Raw genomic sequence first — 12,608 nt, 5'->3', positions numbered from 1 at the left:
TCCAGATGGCCCCCGCCAGAATTGCAGCAGAGAGCTGATGACCAAGAATTGAAGCGAGGAGGAGGGACTCCCCAAATCTGATCATTTTGCTCTGAAACTGGAGGCTGGCATCAGAAATATCACTCATTGCCTGAGTCTGAAAATTGTAATTTCTGATTTTTCTGTGCCCTAATGATTATTTTTTAAAATTTAATTTATTTATTTTTATAGTATTTATTTTATTTTTGAGAAAGGGGAGAGGCGGAGAGAGAAGGAGACACAGACTCCCAAGCAGGCTCCAGGCTCTGAGCTGTCAGCCCAGAGCCCCACATGGGGCCCGAACTCATGAACTGTGAGATCATGACCTGAGCCGAAGTCGGTCGCTTAACTGACAGAGACACCCAGGCGCCCCTGTTTTTACTAATTTAAAAAAAAAAAAGTCTTTCTGATGAGATTCTGGTTGCAGGCTTTGTTTCACTAAGAGAGGAATACAAAGAAAGCGCCTTCTTTTGCACACGCCCCCTCTCCTCCTTCTTGCCCCTCCCTCCCTTCCTTCCTAGTGAAATTTTTGACCGGAAAGCCCAGCCAGGATGTGGAGAGTTGTGTTTTCCACCTGAAGCAAGGTGGGGCTGCCCTTCTCTCTGTTGCGACAAACTGCGTCACCCCCACCCCGCCGTTCTCTTTGAGCTGGACAAACACAGCGGCAGTCACCCCGTTGCCAGTGCAGACCTTTGCAGAATGAGACAAAGCCCTAGTGTACTTTGCTGGGAAGCACTTGGCCGTGCTGGCCAGGCATGTGAGCGCACGAGAGCGTTTGCGGGGCCCCTGCACTCGGCGGCGCTCACACGCACACCTTCCAGGGCCTCCTTCGAGGACAGCAGGGCCGGAGTGTGGTAAACGTGTTTATCTTTCCCAGGTTTGGTCAAAGTCCTTCTAGAAAGTGGCTGTTGAGGCATTGAGATCAGAAACCTCCTGGGGAAGCGGGTATGCAGTTGTGTGTTTTCGGGTGGTGCAGTGTGCTTGAGCAATGCCCATTTGTCAAGGAAGAGATGCCATTCCCAGCCCAACACAGGCTTGTCCTTTGGCAGCTGACCGGGTGTTTGTGCTGGCTCCTTACCCACAGACAGCGGGTCCCTGCAGGGAGGAAGGACTCCCCAGCTGAGGGCGACATGATATGTGAATCAGTGGGTCAGGACCCCCTCCCCTCCCAGGTTGATTCTCTTAATTTAAAGCGGCAAAGAGGGGCACCTGGGTGACTCAGTCTGTTAAGTATCCGACTTCGGCTCAGGCCATGATCTCATAGTTGGTGCGTTTGAGCCCTGCGTCGGGCTCTGTACTGACAGCTCAGAGCCTGCAGCCTGCTTGGGATTCTGTGTCTCCCTCTCTCTGCCCCTCCCCCACTTGTGCGTGCATGGGCGTGCTCTCTCTCTCTCTCAAAAATAAATAAACGTGAAACAAATTTTTAAGTGGAAAAGAAACAAGATGGACGTGCTTCTTTAGCGAGCCTGGTTTCCAGGATCCACTACGGAGCAGTTTAATCAGCTTAACAACAACCCACAACCCTCGGACCAACTTTACGGAGCAGTTTAAAACCCACTTGGGTTTTATAAATCATCAGAGCTCTGCAGCACGGCTCACCACACCCTGTGTCGGGCTCTATGAGGGACTGCACGTAGGTTTGGGAGGAACAGGTTGAAACCTGACTTTGATCATTAACAAAGCCAGTCTTCCACAGCAAACATGAATCTCCTGGCCAATCAGCTTATCTCAGCCTTCCAGCACCCGTGTGAACTGGCTTGACAGAGAAGCTAGCTGGGCCGGGGTTCAGGTGGGGCAGCCCAGTGCCTATAAGGTGTGATTTGAAGGCCTCAGGAAAGACCCACCCTGGCCTGAAATCTCCCCCCACTGGCTCATCCAGGATGTCTGCAATTTCACTATTAGTGAGTCATTCCTTTGTGTTTACCATGGGCATTCTCCTTGCCCTCCCTCTAAAATGCAGGTTGGTCTGGGGTACAGGATTCCCTTAACCTCCTCACCTTAACTTCTACTATTCGTGTCTTGGATACACCACAACCTCAGTTCCACGTTTTCCCTTTCTAGTTCTACTGAGATATAATTGACATAAGACCTTGTATTAGTTTTAGGTGTGCCATGCGATGACTTGATATTTGTATACATTGCAAAGTGATCCCCGCAGTAAGCTCTGTTCCACTTTCAAAATCTGAGGCCTCTCTCTTGAGTCACCTCGCCTACGCTGTTCCCTGTGCTGTTCAGTGTAGACAGGAGGCAGAGCTGGAAGCCAGGTGCCCTTGGGAGGGTGGACAGAGGGGCAGAAGAAGGTGACTGAGGGCGCCAGCAGGATCTCACAAGGCTTCCCGGCTCGGTAAGGGCTGCCGGCCGCGCTCTGGTTCCAGAGCGCGCACAAAGTCCTCTCCACTTTGGGCCACGGTGGAGCCGTGTCGGCCCTTCAGGGCTCCTTCCCTCGCCACTCGGGCTTCCCTCCATCGCTCTGCCCTCCGCACACCGGCCAGCCCTCTCGCTGGCCTCCATCCTCACTCTAAGGGGCCCCATGCAGAATAGCGCCTCTCACTGGTAGCCCGGAGGAGCTACAAGCGGACTCAGATGGGAGCTGGGCAGCACCCTTTCCTCTCTCCCCACTTGGGTCTCGATCCCTCCTGACGCTGGGGGAGGGGCCCCACAGCTGCCGACTAGACACCCCACCTTGTGCCGCTGGCTGGAGGGCATGGAGGGCGTTCAGTGGGGGGCCAGCCGGGCGCGGTGGGTCTGCCTGAAGGCCGGAAATCATTCTCACCTCTTCCTCGTTCCCTGGCCTAGAAGAGAGGACAGGAGGCTCTCGAAGCCATGTCCCTGACACTGGGCACTCGTATCAGCCCGTGTCTCTTCCAGAGTCACCTCCCTCCCTACAAAGCGGATATGCCGTAAACTCCACTGGAATATACACTCCATCAGGGGAGCTATTTTTAATATTTCCCCAGAGTCTAAAACAGTGCCCGGCTCACAGTAGGTGCTCAGTAAATATTTGCTGAATGGACATCCTCTTTTGAAGTAATCGCAGCCAGTAAAATACTTTCAACCCCGATGAACATGCAATTGGGCAGGAAGACATTTTTTGGATGAACATTTCCAAAGATTTAATTTTTTTTCTTTGCCCATCTCCTCACAGAAATTTAACTTAATTTTTTTTTTTTTTTTTGGTTTTGAGAGAGTGAGTGCAGGCAAGTGAGAGTTTAGCAGCAGGGGAGAGGGGCAGAGGGAGAGGGAAAATCCTAAGCAGGCTCCATACTCCTCGCAGAGCCTGATGCAGGGCTCAAGTCCACAAACTCTGAGGTCATGACCTGAGCCAGAATTGGGAAGCTGACACTCAAATGAGCCACCCAGGCGCCCCTAACATTTTAATAGCTCCTCAAAATTGTCCTCCCCAAAGGCTGTATCCATGTACATTCCCATTCCATACCCTTATTGGTTTTTAATTAATTAATTAGAGAGAGAGAGCTAGAGAGGAAGCAGGGGAGGGCAGAGAGAGAGGGAGATGGAATCCCAAGCAGGTTGCATGCTGCCAGCACAGACCCTGATGCGGGGCTTGAACTCACAAACTGTGAGATCATGACCTGAGCTGAAACCAAGAGTCAGATGCTTCACCGACTGAGCCACCCAGTCGCCGTAATACCGTTATTGATTTTTAGAGATCTCTTTTATTTTTTACCAATCTGTTGGACAAAAACCATTATCTCATTGTTAGAATAAAAATGTTCAGTTCAGTCCTTGGGGCCAGGAAATTGTGAGTGATTCACTTTAGTAACATAACCCCATGTATAGTAATAATACACTTGCTATGTATTCTGTTACTTAGTAACTATTTTACATGGAGTAATAATCAGGAATAGTTACGGATCAGTTTTCTCCACATATTCCACCATGATCTTTATTTAAACAAATTTTTTAGGGGCGCCTGGGTGGCTCGGTCGGTTAAGTGTCTGACTTTGGCTCAGGCCATGATCTTGCGGTCCCTGAGTTCGAGCCCTGCTTCGGGCTCAGTGCTGACAGCTTGGAGCCTAGAGCTTGCTTTGGATTCTGTGTCTCCCTCTCTTTCTGCCCCTCCCCTGCTCATATTCTGTCTCTCTTTCCCTCTTAAAAATAAATAAAGATTAAAAAATTTATTAAAAATATTTATTTATTTATTTTGAGAGAAAGAGGGTGAGAGAAAGAGCAAGTGTGAGTGGGAGAGGGGCAGAGAGTGAGGGAGAGAGAATCCCAAGCAAGCTTTGTGCTGTCAACGCAGAGCCTGAGGCGGGGCTCAATCCCATGAACTGCAAGATCACGATGAACCAAAATAAAAAGTCAGACCCTTAACCAACGGAGCCATCCAGGCGCCCTGGCCCACCGTGCCTTTTAGATGTAAAACACAAGAATCTGGGGTCTTGGAGGGTACAGGGGAATGACCTCTGCCTCCCCCTGCTCACCTTCTCTTCTCCAAAGTGGCTCCAGTGAGTTCTTTGGAGCCACAGTCTGTCCTTCCTCCATGTCCCTTCCTGCCACACAGCAGCTGTGTCCTGGAATGACACGTCAAATGGTCCAATCTCAAGCAGCAGTGCGTTCTCTGCTCCCCAGCCTCTGGATTTCTCCTTTGATAGGTTCAGAATGTGTCAGCTGAAGTTGGTTTTGTCCTTTGCTTGACTTTGAGGTTTTTATCAGGGCCATCTTCGGGTACAGCCATGGGCTGGATCCCGCCTTAATCTGTCCAAGCTCACACATCACCTAGGACAATGGTTTCTGCAGAGAAGTGCATTTTAAAAGGAAGAAGAGCTGTAAGCGCGTTTGGGATTTTACACTGTTTAAACAGCATGTCTGTTTCCCTCCCTTACTTCCATCTAGACTCCGTATGTTCTTTGCTCTATTTTTTCTCAACCTCCAGGATAATATAAAAATGGTGGCTGTAAAAGATTCGTCCCCCTGTAAGTTTTCTCCAGGCCTGGTTCTTTGTTACTCACAACATCAAGCTTAGAATGATTTAGTGGCTCTGGGGTGCCTGGGTGGCTCAGTCAGCTAAGTGTCTGACTTTGGCTCAGGTCATAATCTCATGGTTCGTGGGTTCAAGTCCTGAGTCGGCTCTGTGCTGACAGCTCAAAGCCTGGAGCCTGCTCCAGATTCTGTGTCTCCCTCTCTCTCTGCCCCTCCCCAGCTCGTGCTCTGTCTGTCTCTCTCTCTCTAAAATAAACATTAAAGAAGAACCATTTAGTGACTTAGTATTAATCTCTGGTGACTGAGTTTGAATAATGGCTTCCTCCTTTGGTTTATGCAGGATTTTAAGGGTTGTGACTTGTTTTGCTGGTTTCAGATTAATTCTGTATTTGTATCAGAAAGGCATTTGCTTGAAAATTTGATTGTTTCATTTTCTTTCTTTTTTTTTTTTAAATATCTTTATTTATTTCTAGGAGAGAGAGAGAGAGTGAGCAGGGGAGGGTAAGAGAGAGGGAGATACAGACTCTGAAATAGGCTCCAGGCTCTGAGCTGGCAGTCAGCACAGAGCCCGACGCGGGGCTCGAACCCACGAACCGTGAGATCATGACCTAAGCGAAAGTCGGACGCTTAACCGACTAAGCCACCCAGGCGCCCCTGATTGTTTCATTTTCTAAAGTGAATTGGAGCGGAATTCCTTTTCTTTCCTTTTATCCAGTCCAACTACTACAGAATCTGTATTTTGCTCATTTTAGTAATATTACTCTGTTATTGCCTTTTTAAAATATTTATTCATTTTTGAGAGGCAGAGACAGAGAGCATGAGTGGAAAGGGGGCAGAGAGAGAGGGAGATGCAGAATCTGAAGTAGGCTCCAGGCTCTGAGCTGTCAGCACAGAGCCCGATGCCAGGTTTGAACTCATGGACGGTGAGAACATGATCTGAGCTGAAGTCAGCCACTTAACTGAGCCACCCAGGGACCCCTTACTCTGTTATTTCTAAAGTGTGCAAGTTTTGGCCACAAGGTACCCCAACAGGACACTGCTATATGTTTAGCTAAGAACCATACTTTCTTCAGGATACTCCTTATTTTGGATATTCTAGTAACTTTGGCTTGAAGATTTCCCTCTTTCATATTTTCTAATCTATGCTGCTCGACATGAGTGGATGGTTTAATGGTTTAGAGTATAGGTTCATGAACAAGGGGGCTTGGTTTCAGATCTTACCTCTGCCACTTCCTAACTGTGTGATCTTGGGCAAGTTCCTCAAACTCTCTGAGCCTGCTTTCTCTTGTGTAAAACGAAGTAAAAGCAGCTACTCCATCTCCACCATCGCCACAAGGGGTTAACACACAAGTTAAAATAGCGGTTGGCACGTGGTAAGTGCTGATGTGTTTGCCATTACTATTCAGTCCTTTCTGAAAGAAAAAACATTCCTTTCTTCTGTGGTTATTTAGACTTACTCAGAGTCTCATTTTATAATTGAAAACTGAACAAATTAAAATAGAAGAAAGAATCACTCAATGCTCAGTTACTCAACCAAACCTATATGGAAAAGGCAAGATTGTTTCTCTAAAATAATTAACACCTGATTCATCCATTAGAATTTTTGAAAATGTGTGGACTAAGAAGAATCAGCATGATGGGATTCATCTATGTGTCGTTTTTAGGTGCTTTGGAGTTTTTCACGCCATTGGTTGTTATCATTCAGCAGAAAGACTATTTCTTCCTCCCTCACTCCCTCCCTTTCCTTCTTTCCTTCCTTCCTTCCTTCCTTCCTTTCTTCTCCTCTAAGTCACAAACATTTCCAGAGCATCTGGGACACTGTGCTAAGCTCTATCAACAGGGATATAAAGACACATAATCCATGGTTCTAGCCCTTAGGAAAGTCTAGTGGGAGGTTTTCTTATTACTCACGGTGAGGAAAACTTTAAGTGCCCCCAACATCCCTCTGAAAGCTTGGGGCAGGGGAGATAAACCATCTGTGAGAAGGAAACATGAATAAGAAAATTCACCCCAGTTTGAACTTGAAGTCCCCTTCCACTCATCAAGCTCCAAGTTACTTTCTCCTGGGGGAAGAGTAATTTCTTGAGTGATGTTCAACTTGTGCACACCCATGGAAAGAATACTCCTGGGCCACGTCATCCAACTCAGTGCCGGACAGAGAGAAGTTGCTCAGAGGACGGTAACTCACAACCGTCCTTTCTACACCTTCGCTTGACAGCAGCTCGTTCGCGGTGTTACATGGTACCTCATCTCTCTCTTTCTGCCCCTGCAAAATCCTTGTGGACAGGGACCAGGTGTGCTCAATTGATGAACCTGAGATAGCATTGTCCCCTTTCTATGAGGTTCACTGGACTTTCACAGAAGGATGTCTTTCAGTTTTTGCCAACTGCTTTCTTGAGATTCCGTTATGGCTCCGACAGGCAGAGCGGCCAAATGAAGAAGGAGGGGGCCGGGCTGGGATGTGGTCGGGGGTAGAGTTGGGGCCTCTGGGTTTTTCAGGCACCCACTGAGAAATGTTAATCCCTTGGACGATCTGAAGAGTGACCTGTGATAATCCTTGTTCTTGTTAGAACACACCACAGCCTTCAGCACCGGGACACAAGGACCAGACTAAGCCCGAGGAAGCCGGCAGCCGAGCGGGGGCAGTTTCAATCTCCATCCCAGATGCAGGTGAGAGAAGGAGGGAGGCCTGAAAGAATGGCTGTGGGAAGGAGACCCTCCATCCAGTGACAGGGCTCATGGGAGCACCCACAGAGGACCATGCCTTCCCCTGCACAGAAGTCTCTCCCTCCCCAGAGCCTCAAAAAAATTTGAACCTTCCTCCCCCTTCAGCTTTTTGAAAAGTGTGTGGAGAATGCACTTGCTACAGAAGAATTCTCAAGGCTTNGCCTGACTCAGGCTCAAACTCACAAACCATGAGATGGTGACCTGAGCCGAAATCAAGAGTCAGACCTGCGGTGCCTGGGTGGCTCAGTTGGTTAAGCATCTGACTCTTGGTTTCGGCTCAGGTCATGATCTCATGGTTTGTGGGTTTGAGCCCCACATCCGACTCCGTGTTGACAGTGCAGAGCTTGCTTGACATTCTGTCTCTCCCTCTCTCTCTGACCCTCCCCCACTCTCTCTCAAAAATAAATAAATAAATAAACTTAAAAAAAAAAAAGAGTCGACGCTTAACCAGCTGAGCCACCCCAGCGCCCCCTATGGGACAGTGTCTATTAAATGAAGAGTTCAGGATGTGGCGGAGGCCAGAGATTTAGGATTAAAGGGTTAGTATCCAGGTCTAGTTGAAGATCAACCAGAGTTTAAGGAAAAACTATAAAGGAAATGTTTTCTCAGGCCTCCTGGAGGGAGACACACATGTGAAGGGGTGAAGGGCAAGAGGGAGGAAGCAGTAACCACAGAGTGGAAGCCCCAGATCATAGGGGACCAAACAGGGGCTGTTGGCTCAGTCCAGGCCATAACCATGATTTGGGTCTGCACAACAATTAAACTTTTTTTTTTTAAGTTGATTTATTTATTTTGAGAGAGAGTGAGCAAGCGTAAGCTTGGGAGGGGCAGAGTGAGAGAGGGAGAGAGAGAGAATCCCAAGCAGGCTCTGCACTGTCAGCACGGAGCCCAAAGCAGGGCTTGGACCCACGAATTGCAAGATCAAGACCTGAGCTGAAACCAAGAGCCTGAAACAATCAACCGACTGAGCCACCCAGACCCTCCACTTCCCATGTCTTGTTGTCTGTGTGGTTGGGGGCACGTCCCCCTCCCTTCCCAGGCCCTTGGTGGACACCCCTCTCTCCTTACAAGCTCGCAAATGGCAGAATTTCCCAGCGGCCTGGCCTGGGGTCTTATTTTACTGACTCTAGACTCTCTCTGGGTCACCTCGTGGGGCCTCTGATTCAAGCCTGCTCTTCCGAGCGCCAGGCCTGCCGTCTCAGATGTCATTGCTTACTGCCGTCGCCTCCTAAGTGGTCTGCCTGTCACAGATCTGTTCCTCCGTGGCTGGACTGAGCTTTAAGTAGAGGCCAGTCTAATATCTTTCACTCCGGCCGAGCAAAGTGCTCACTGATGTCCAAGGTCACTGTGCCGGTCTTGCCATTGTGTGTTCACGATGCTCTAACACACCCCTTCCACTTCCTGTTTTTTCTGGGCATTTGAGTCACGAACCCAGGCCCACCTGAGCCTCTGAGTCTGGGCTCCGTGTCCCTTCTGTGTGTTCTCCCGCAGTGTCTGGGCACCCCTGTTTCGACTCCCACAGTATGCGGCTTCCTCCAGCCTTCACATCCAGTGGGGACCCAGAGGGTCCCCGGCATGGTGTGCCAGGTGCATAAAAGAGATGATGGCAAGAGCTTTGGGCTGGCTCTCCAGCCGCACGTGGCTGGATAGTCCTCTCTGGCCCTTTGGGGAGTGAATTCTAGCTTCTCACGGTGTTTGCCTTCCCCATGCAGCACTTTTTTGCTTATACGATGTACTTCATCAATATTTATGAAGTGTCTTAATATCTAAAAGTGTTTGGGATTTGACCCCCTTCCTCAAAGGACTTGTTGAACTCTCATGCATAATATCTATTCAGTTCAATAAGCATTTATTGAGAGTCGGCTCTAAAGGAGGCAGAATTAAAGCAGCCGAGAAAAGGGATTCAGATAAAGTCTGTGCAGCTTAGAGGAGCTTGCTGTGGCTTTTTGTCTTCACGCACCTTGGTCTAAACTAGAGGTGAGAGATGACAGTTATATTCACTGGGGACTCATCGACAGACCATGTCTCAGCTCAGGCTTTCCCCTGGTCATGTTTCCTTAGAAACTAACTTCCAGAGATTCCTGGGTGGCTCAGTCTGTTGGGCATCTGACTCTTGATCTCAGCTCGAGTCTTGATCTCAGGGTCATGAGTTTAAGCCCCGCATTGGGCTCCATGTTGAGTGTGAAGCCTACTTAAAAAAAAAAAAAATTAATGTTTTATTTATTTCTGAGAGAGAGAGAGAGAGACAGTGTGAGCAGGGGAGGGTCAGAGAGAGAGGGAGATACAGAATCTGAAACAGACACCAGACTCTGAGCTGTCAGCACAGGGCCGGACGTGGGGCTCGAACCCACGAACTGTGAGATCATGACCTGAGCCGAAGTCAGATGCTTTACCAACTGAGCCACCCAGGCTCCCAAGCCTACTTTAAAACAAAAAAAGAGGGTGGTGGTGGAAAGGAACCAGCTTCTACATCCCCCACTTTTCGTGGACTTTGAAGCTGAGTTTCGTGTCAACCTGACTTCACTAGGATGCCGGAAATGAACCTTTCCTGTCCCTGCCAGGAGCCTCCAGAGCTTTCTAAATCAACTTCTCCGAAGGATTCTGCCATTTCCCTTAATAGTTAGAAACACGTTTGAATAACACACAACTTGCGTTTGCTTCCTGGTGGCAACACGGCTGTCAGCTGTTGTCATAAAGTCATTTTGGTAAGTAAGCAGATCAGTGGGCTTGATCGGAAACCTACTGCCGCACTTGGAGATAAGTCTGCGGGGTCTGGACCAGCGGGGCTTTGCAGTGGAGCCATCACATTGGTGACACGGTGTCCTAAATGCTCAAGTGGAAGCCTGGGAAGTTGGCCACGATGTCACAGGTCCCACTGTGTGGCACCAGGAGCTGTGTAGTTCTGCTCTGGGACTGCACTGCTTAGATTCAAATCCTGTTCCTGCCCAAACTCTGGGCTTGGGGAGTCCCAGTGTCCTCATTTGTGAAATCCTTTTTGGGATGATTGGGCGACTCCCCTTACGTGGTGACCGTGTGGATTGAGCCCGTTAGTCCCTGTATGGTGCTTAGACACACAGGGAGTGTGAGCTGTTGCTATTATGTCCCTTCACCAGCCTCACCTGGAACTGGTCGCTGAGGACACGTGCTCTTGGTCAACAAGGCTGTCATCAGCTCGCCCCCAGCATTTGTGCACCTCATTGTCCCTGTCCCTTTGCTCACTCTGCTTCTCTGAGCATCTTATTCCAGTCTTGTCCTCCTTTGTATTGTCCTTTCTGCCTTCAATGAGTTTCTGTTTTGCCCACCCCCTCCCACAGTGCCCCCCCCCTCCAATTCCAAAGCCTNCCTGTACCCACGGCTAACCGTGCGACAACTCTAGGGTAGTTTTTCATTTGCCTTTGTGCTTGTAAATCTGATAGAGTCCTTGCCAGTGGACCAAACACTGAGGTCACCATCTATTTTTAATTTTTAAAATTTTTTTTAAAGTTTATTTATTTATGAGAGATAGAAACAGCATGAGTAGGGGAGGGGCAGAGAGAGAAGGAGACACAGAATCTGAAGCAGCTTCAGCTCCAAGCTGTCAGCACAGAGCCCGATGCAGGGCTTGAACCTACAGACTGAGAACATGACTTGAGCTGAAGTTGGATGCCCAACTGACTGAGCCACCCAGGCACCCCTATCATCTGTTTTTTAAAAGTTGTAAAATATACATAACATTCAGTTTACCATTTTAACCATTTCAGGTGTCCGGTTCAGGGGCATTAAGTACATTCACTGCAGCCCTCACCGCTACTGTCTCCAGAACATTTTCATCTTCCCCAACAGGAGCCCTGTAGCTGCTAAACACTTCCCCTCCCCTCCTCTCCCACCAATCCCTGGCAATGACCATTTTCTTTTCTTTTCTTTTCTTTTCTTTTCTTTTCTTTTCTTTTCTTTTCTTTTCTTTTCTTTTCTTTCCCCCTCCCCTCCCCTCCCCTCCCCTTCCGTTCTTTTATCTACTCTATTTATTAATTTGGAGAGAGAGACAGAGTGTGTGAGGAGGGGAGGGTTAGAGAGAGAGGGAGAGAGAATCCCAAGCAGGCTCCACACTCTGTGCAGAGCCCGATGCAGGGTTTGATCCCACGAACCATGAGATCATGACCTGAGCTGAAATCAAGAGTCGGACGCTTAACTAACTGAGCCCCCTTTGGACTTCACCTTGGATTCCCCTTGTATATAGACAATTAGCAATTCCCATTAGCTCCATTTTCCAGATGCAGAATCTAGTCACCTCTCCACATCTCCACCCTCACCATCCTGGTCGAGGCCGCCAGGTCTCTCCTCTGGAGTATGGCACCTGTTTCCAATCTGCTCTCCCTGTTTCTGCCCTGGGAACCCTCTGGTCTCTTCTTAGCCCAGCAGCAGGTTCAAACCTTTTAAAACACGAGTCAAATAATGTCATTCTTTGCTCATGACCTCCTCTTGCTCCCCATCTGACTCGAGGCTGATCTCAAGGGCTCGTAAATGTCTGTTGGCCCTCACTGCTCTTCTGACCTCATCTCTCGTCTTCTATTGAGCTCTGGCCACAAGAGTCTCCTTGATCTTCCACCTCGGGGCTCCTGCATTTTCTGTGAACTATGCCTGGAACGTTCTTCCCTTGATAAACTCTTTGCCCTCCAGTGTCACTTGACCAGAGAGACCTTCTCTGATACATAAAGTAACAAGCCCTCCTTCCCCTGACCCCAGGCATCGCCATTTACCCATTACCATATCGGTCTCTGACATAGATTAACACCCTAATTTGTTCGCTTCCTTCTTCCTCACTAGAAAGTAAGCTTTGCATTGTCAGGGGCTCTGTTTGGTTTCCTGTGGCATCCTCCGTGCCTAGCACAAAGGAGGTGCTCAGTTCATATCTGCTGGATGAATGGGAGGTGCTGTGAGGTCCC

The 12,608-nt window shown here is 48.8% G+C and overlaps 1 protein-coding gene across 1 annotated transcript in view; it reads left to right on the top strand.

Annotated features, from left to right (window-relative positions):
• The window catches only part of AHNAK (AHNAK nucleoprotein), a 100,510-nt gene that overhangs the window by 51,919 nt on the left and 35,983 nt on the right, over positions 1 to 12,608 (top strand). Inside the window, exon 5 of the mRNA XM_077759638.1 lies at positions 7,530 to 7,629. Coding sequence (XP_077615764.1) covers positions 7,530 to 7,629 — 100 coding nt within the window. The remainder of the gene's footprint in view (positions 1 to 7,529; positions 7,630 to 12,608) is intronic.

The sequence above is a fragment of the Crocuta crocuta genome, unplaced genomic scaffold, assembly GCF_008692635.1.
Source record: "Crocuta crocuta isolate KB4526 unplaced genomic scaffold, BGI_CrCroc_1.0 scaffold53, whole genome shotgun sequence".
In the NCBI taxonomy this organism is placed as follows: Eukaryota; Metazoa; Chordata; class Mammalia; order Carnivora; family Hyaenidae; genus Crocuta; species Crocuta crocuta.
This window is presented reverse-complemented; position numbering and strand designations above follow the sequence as displayed.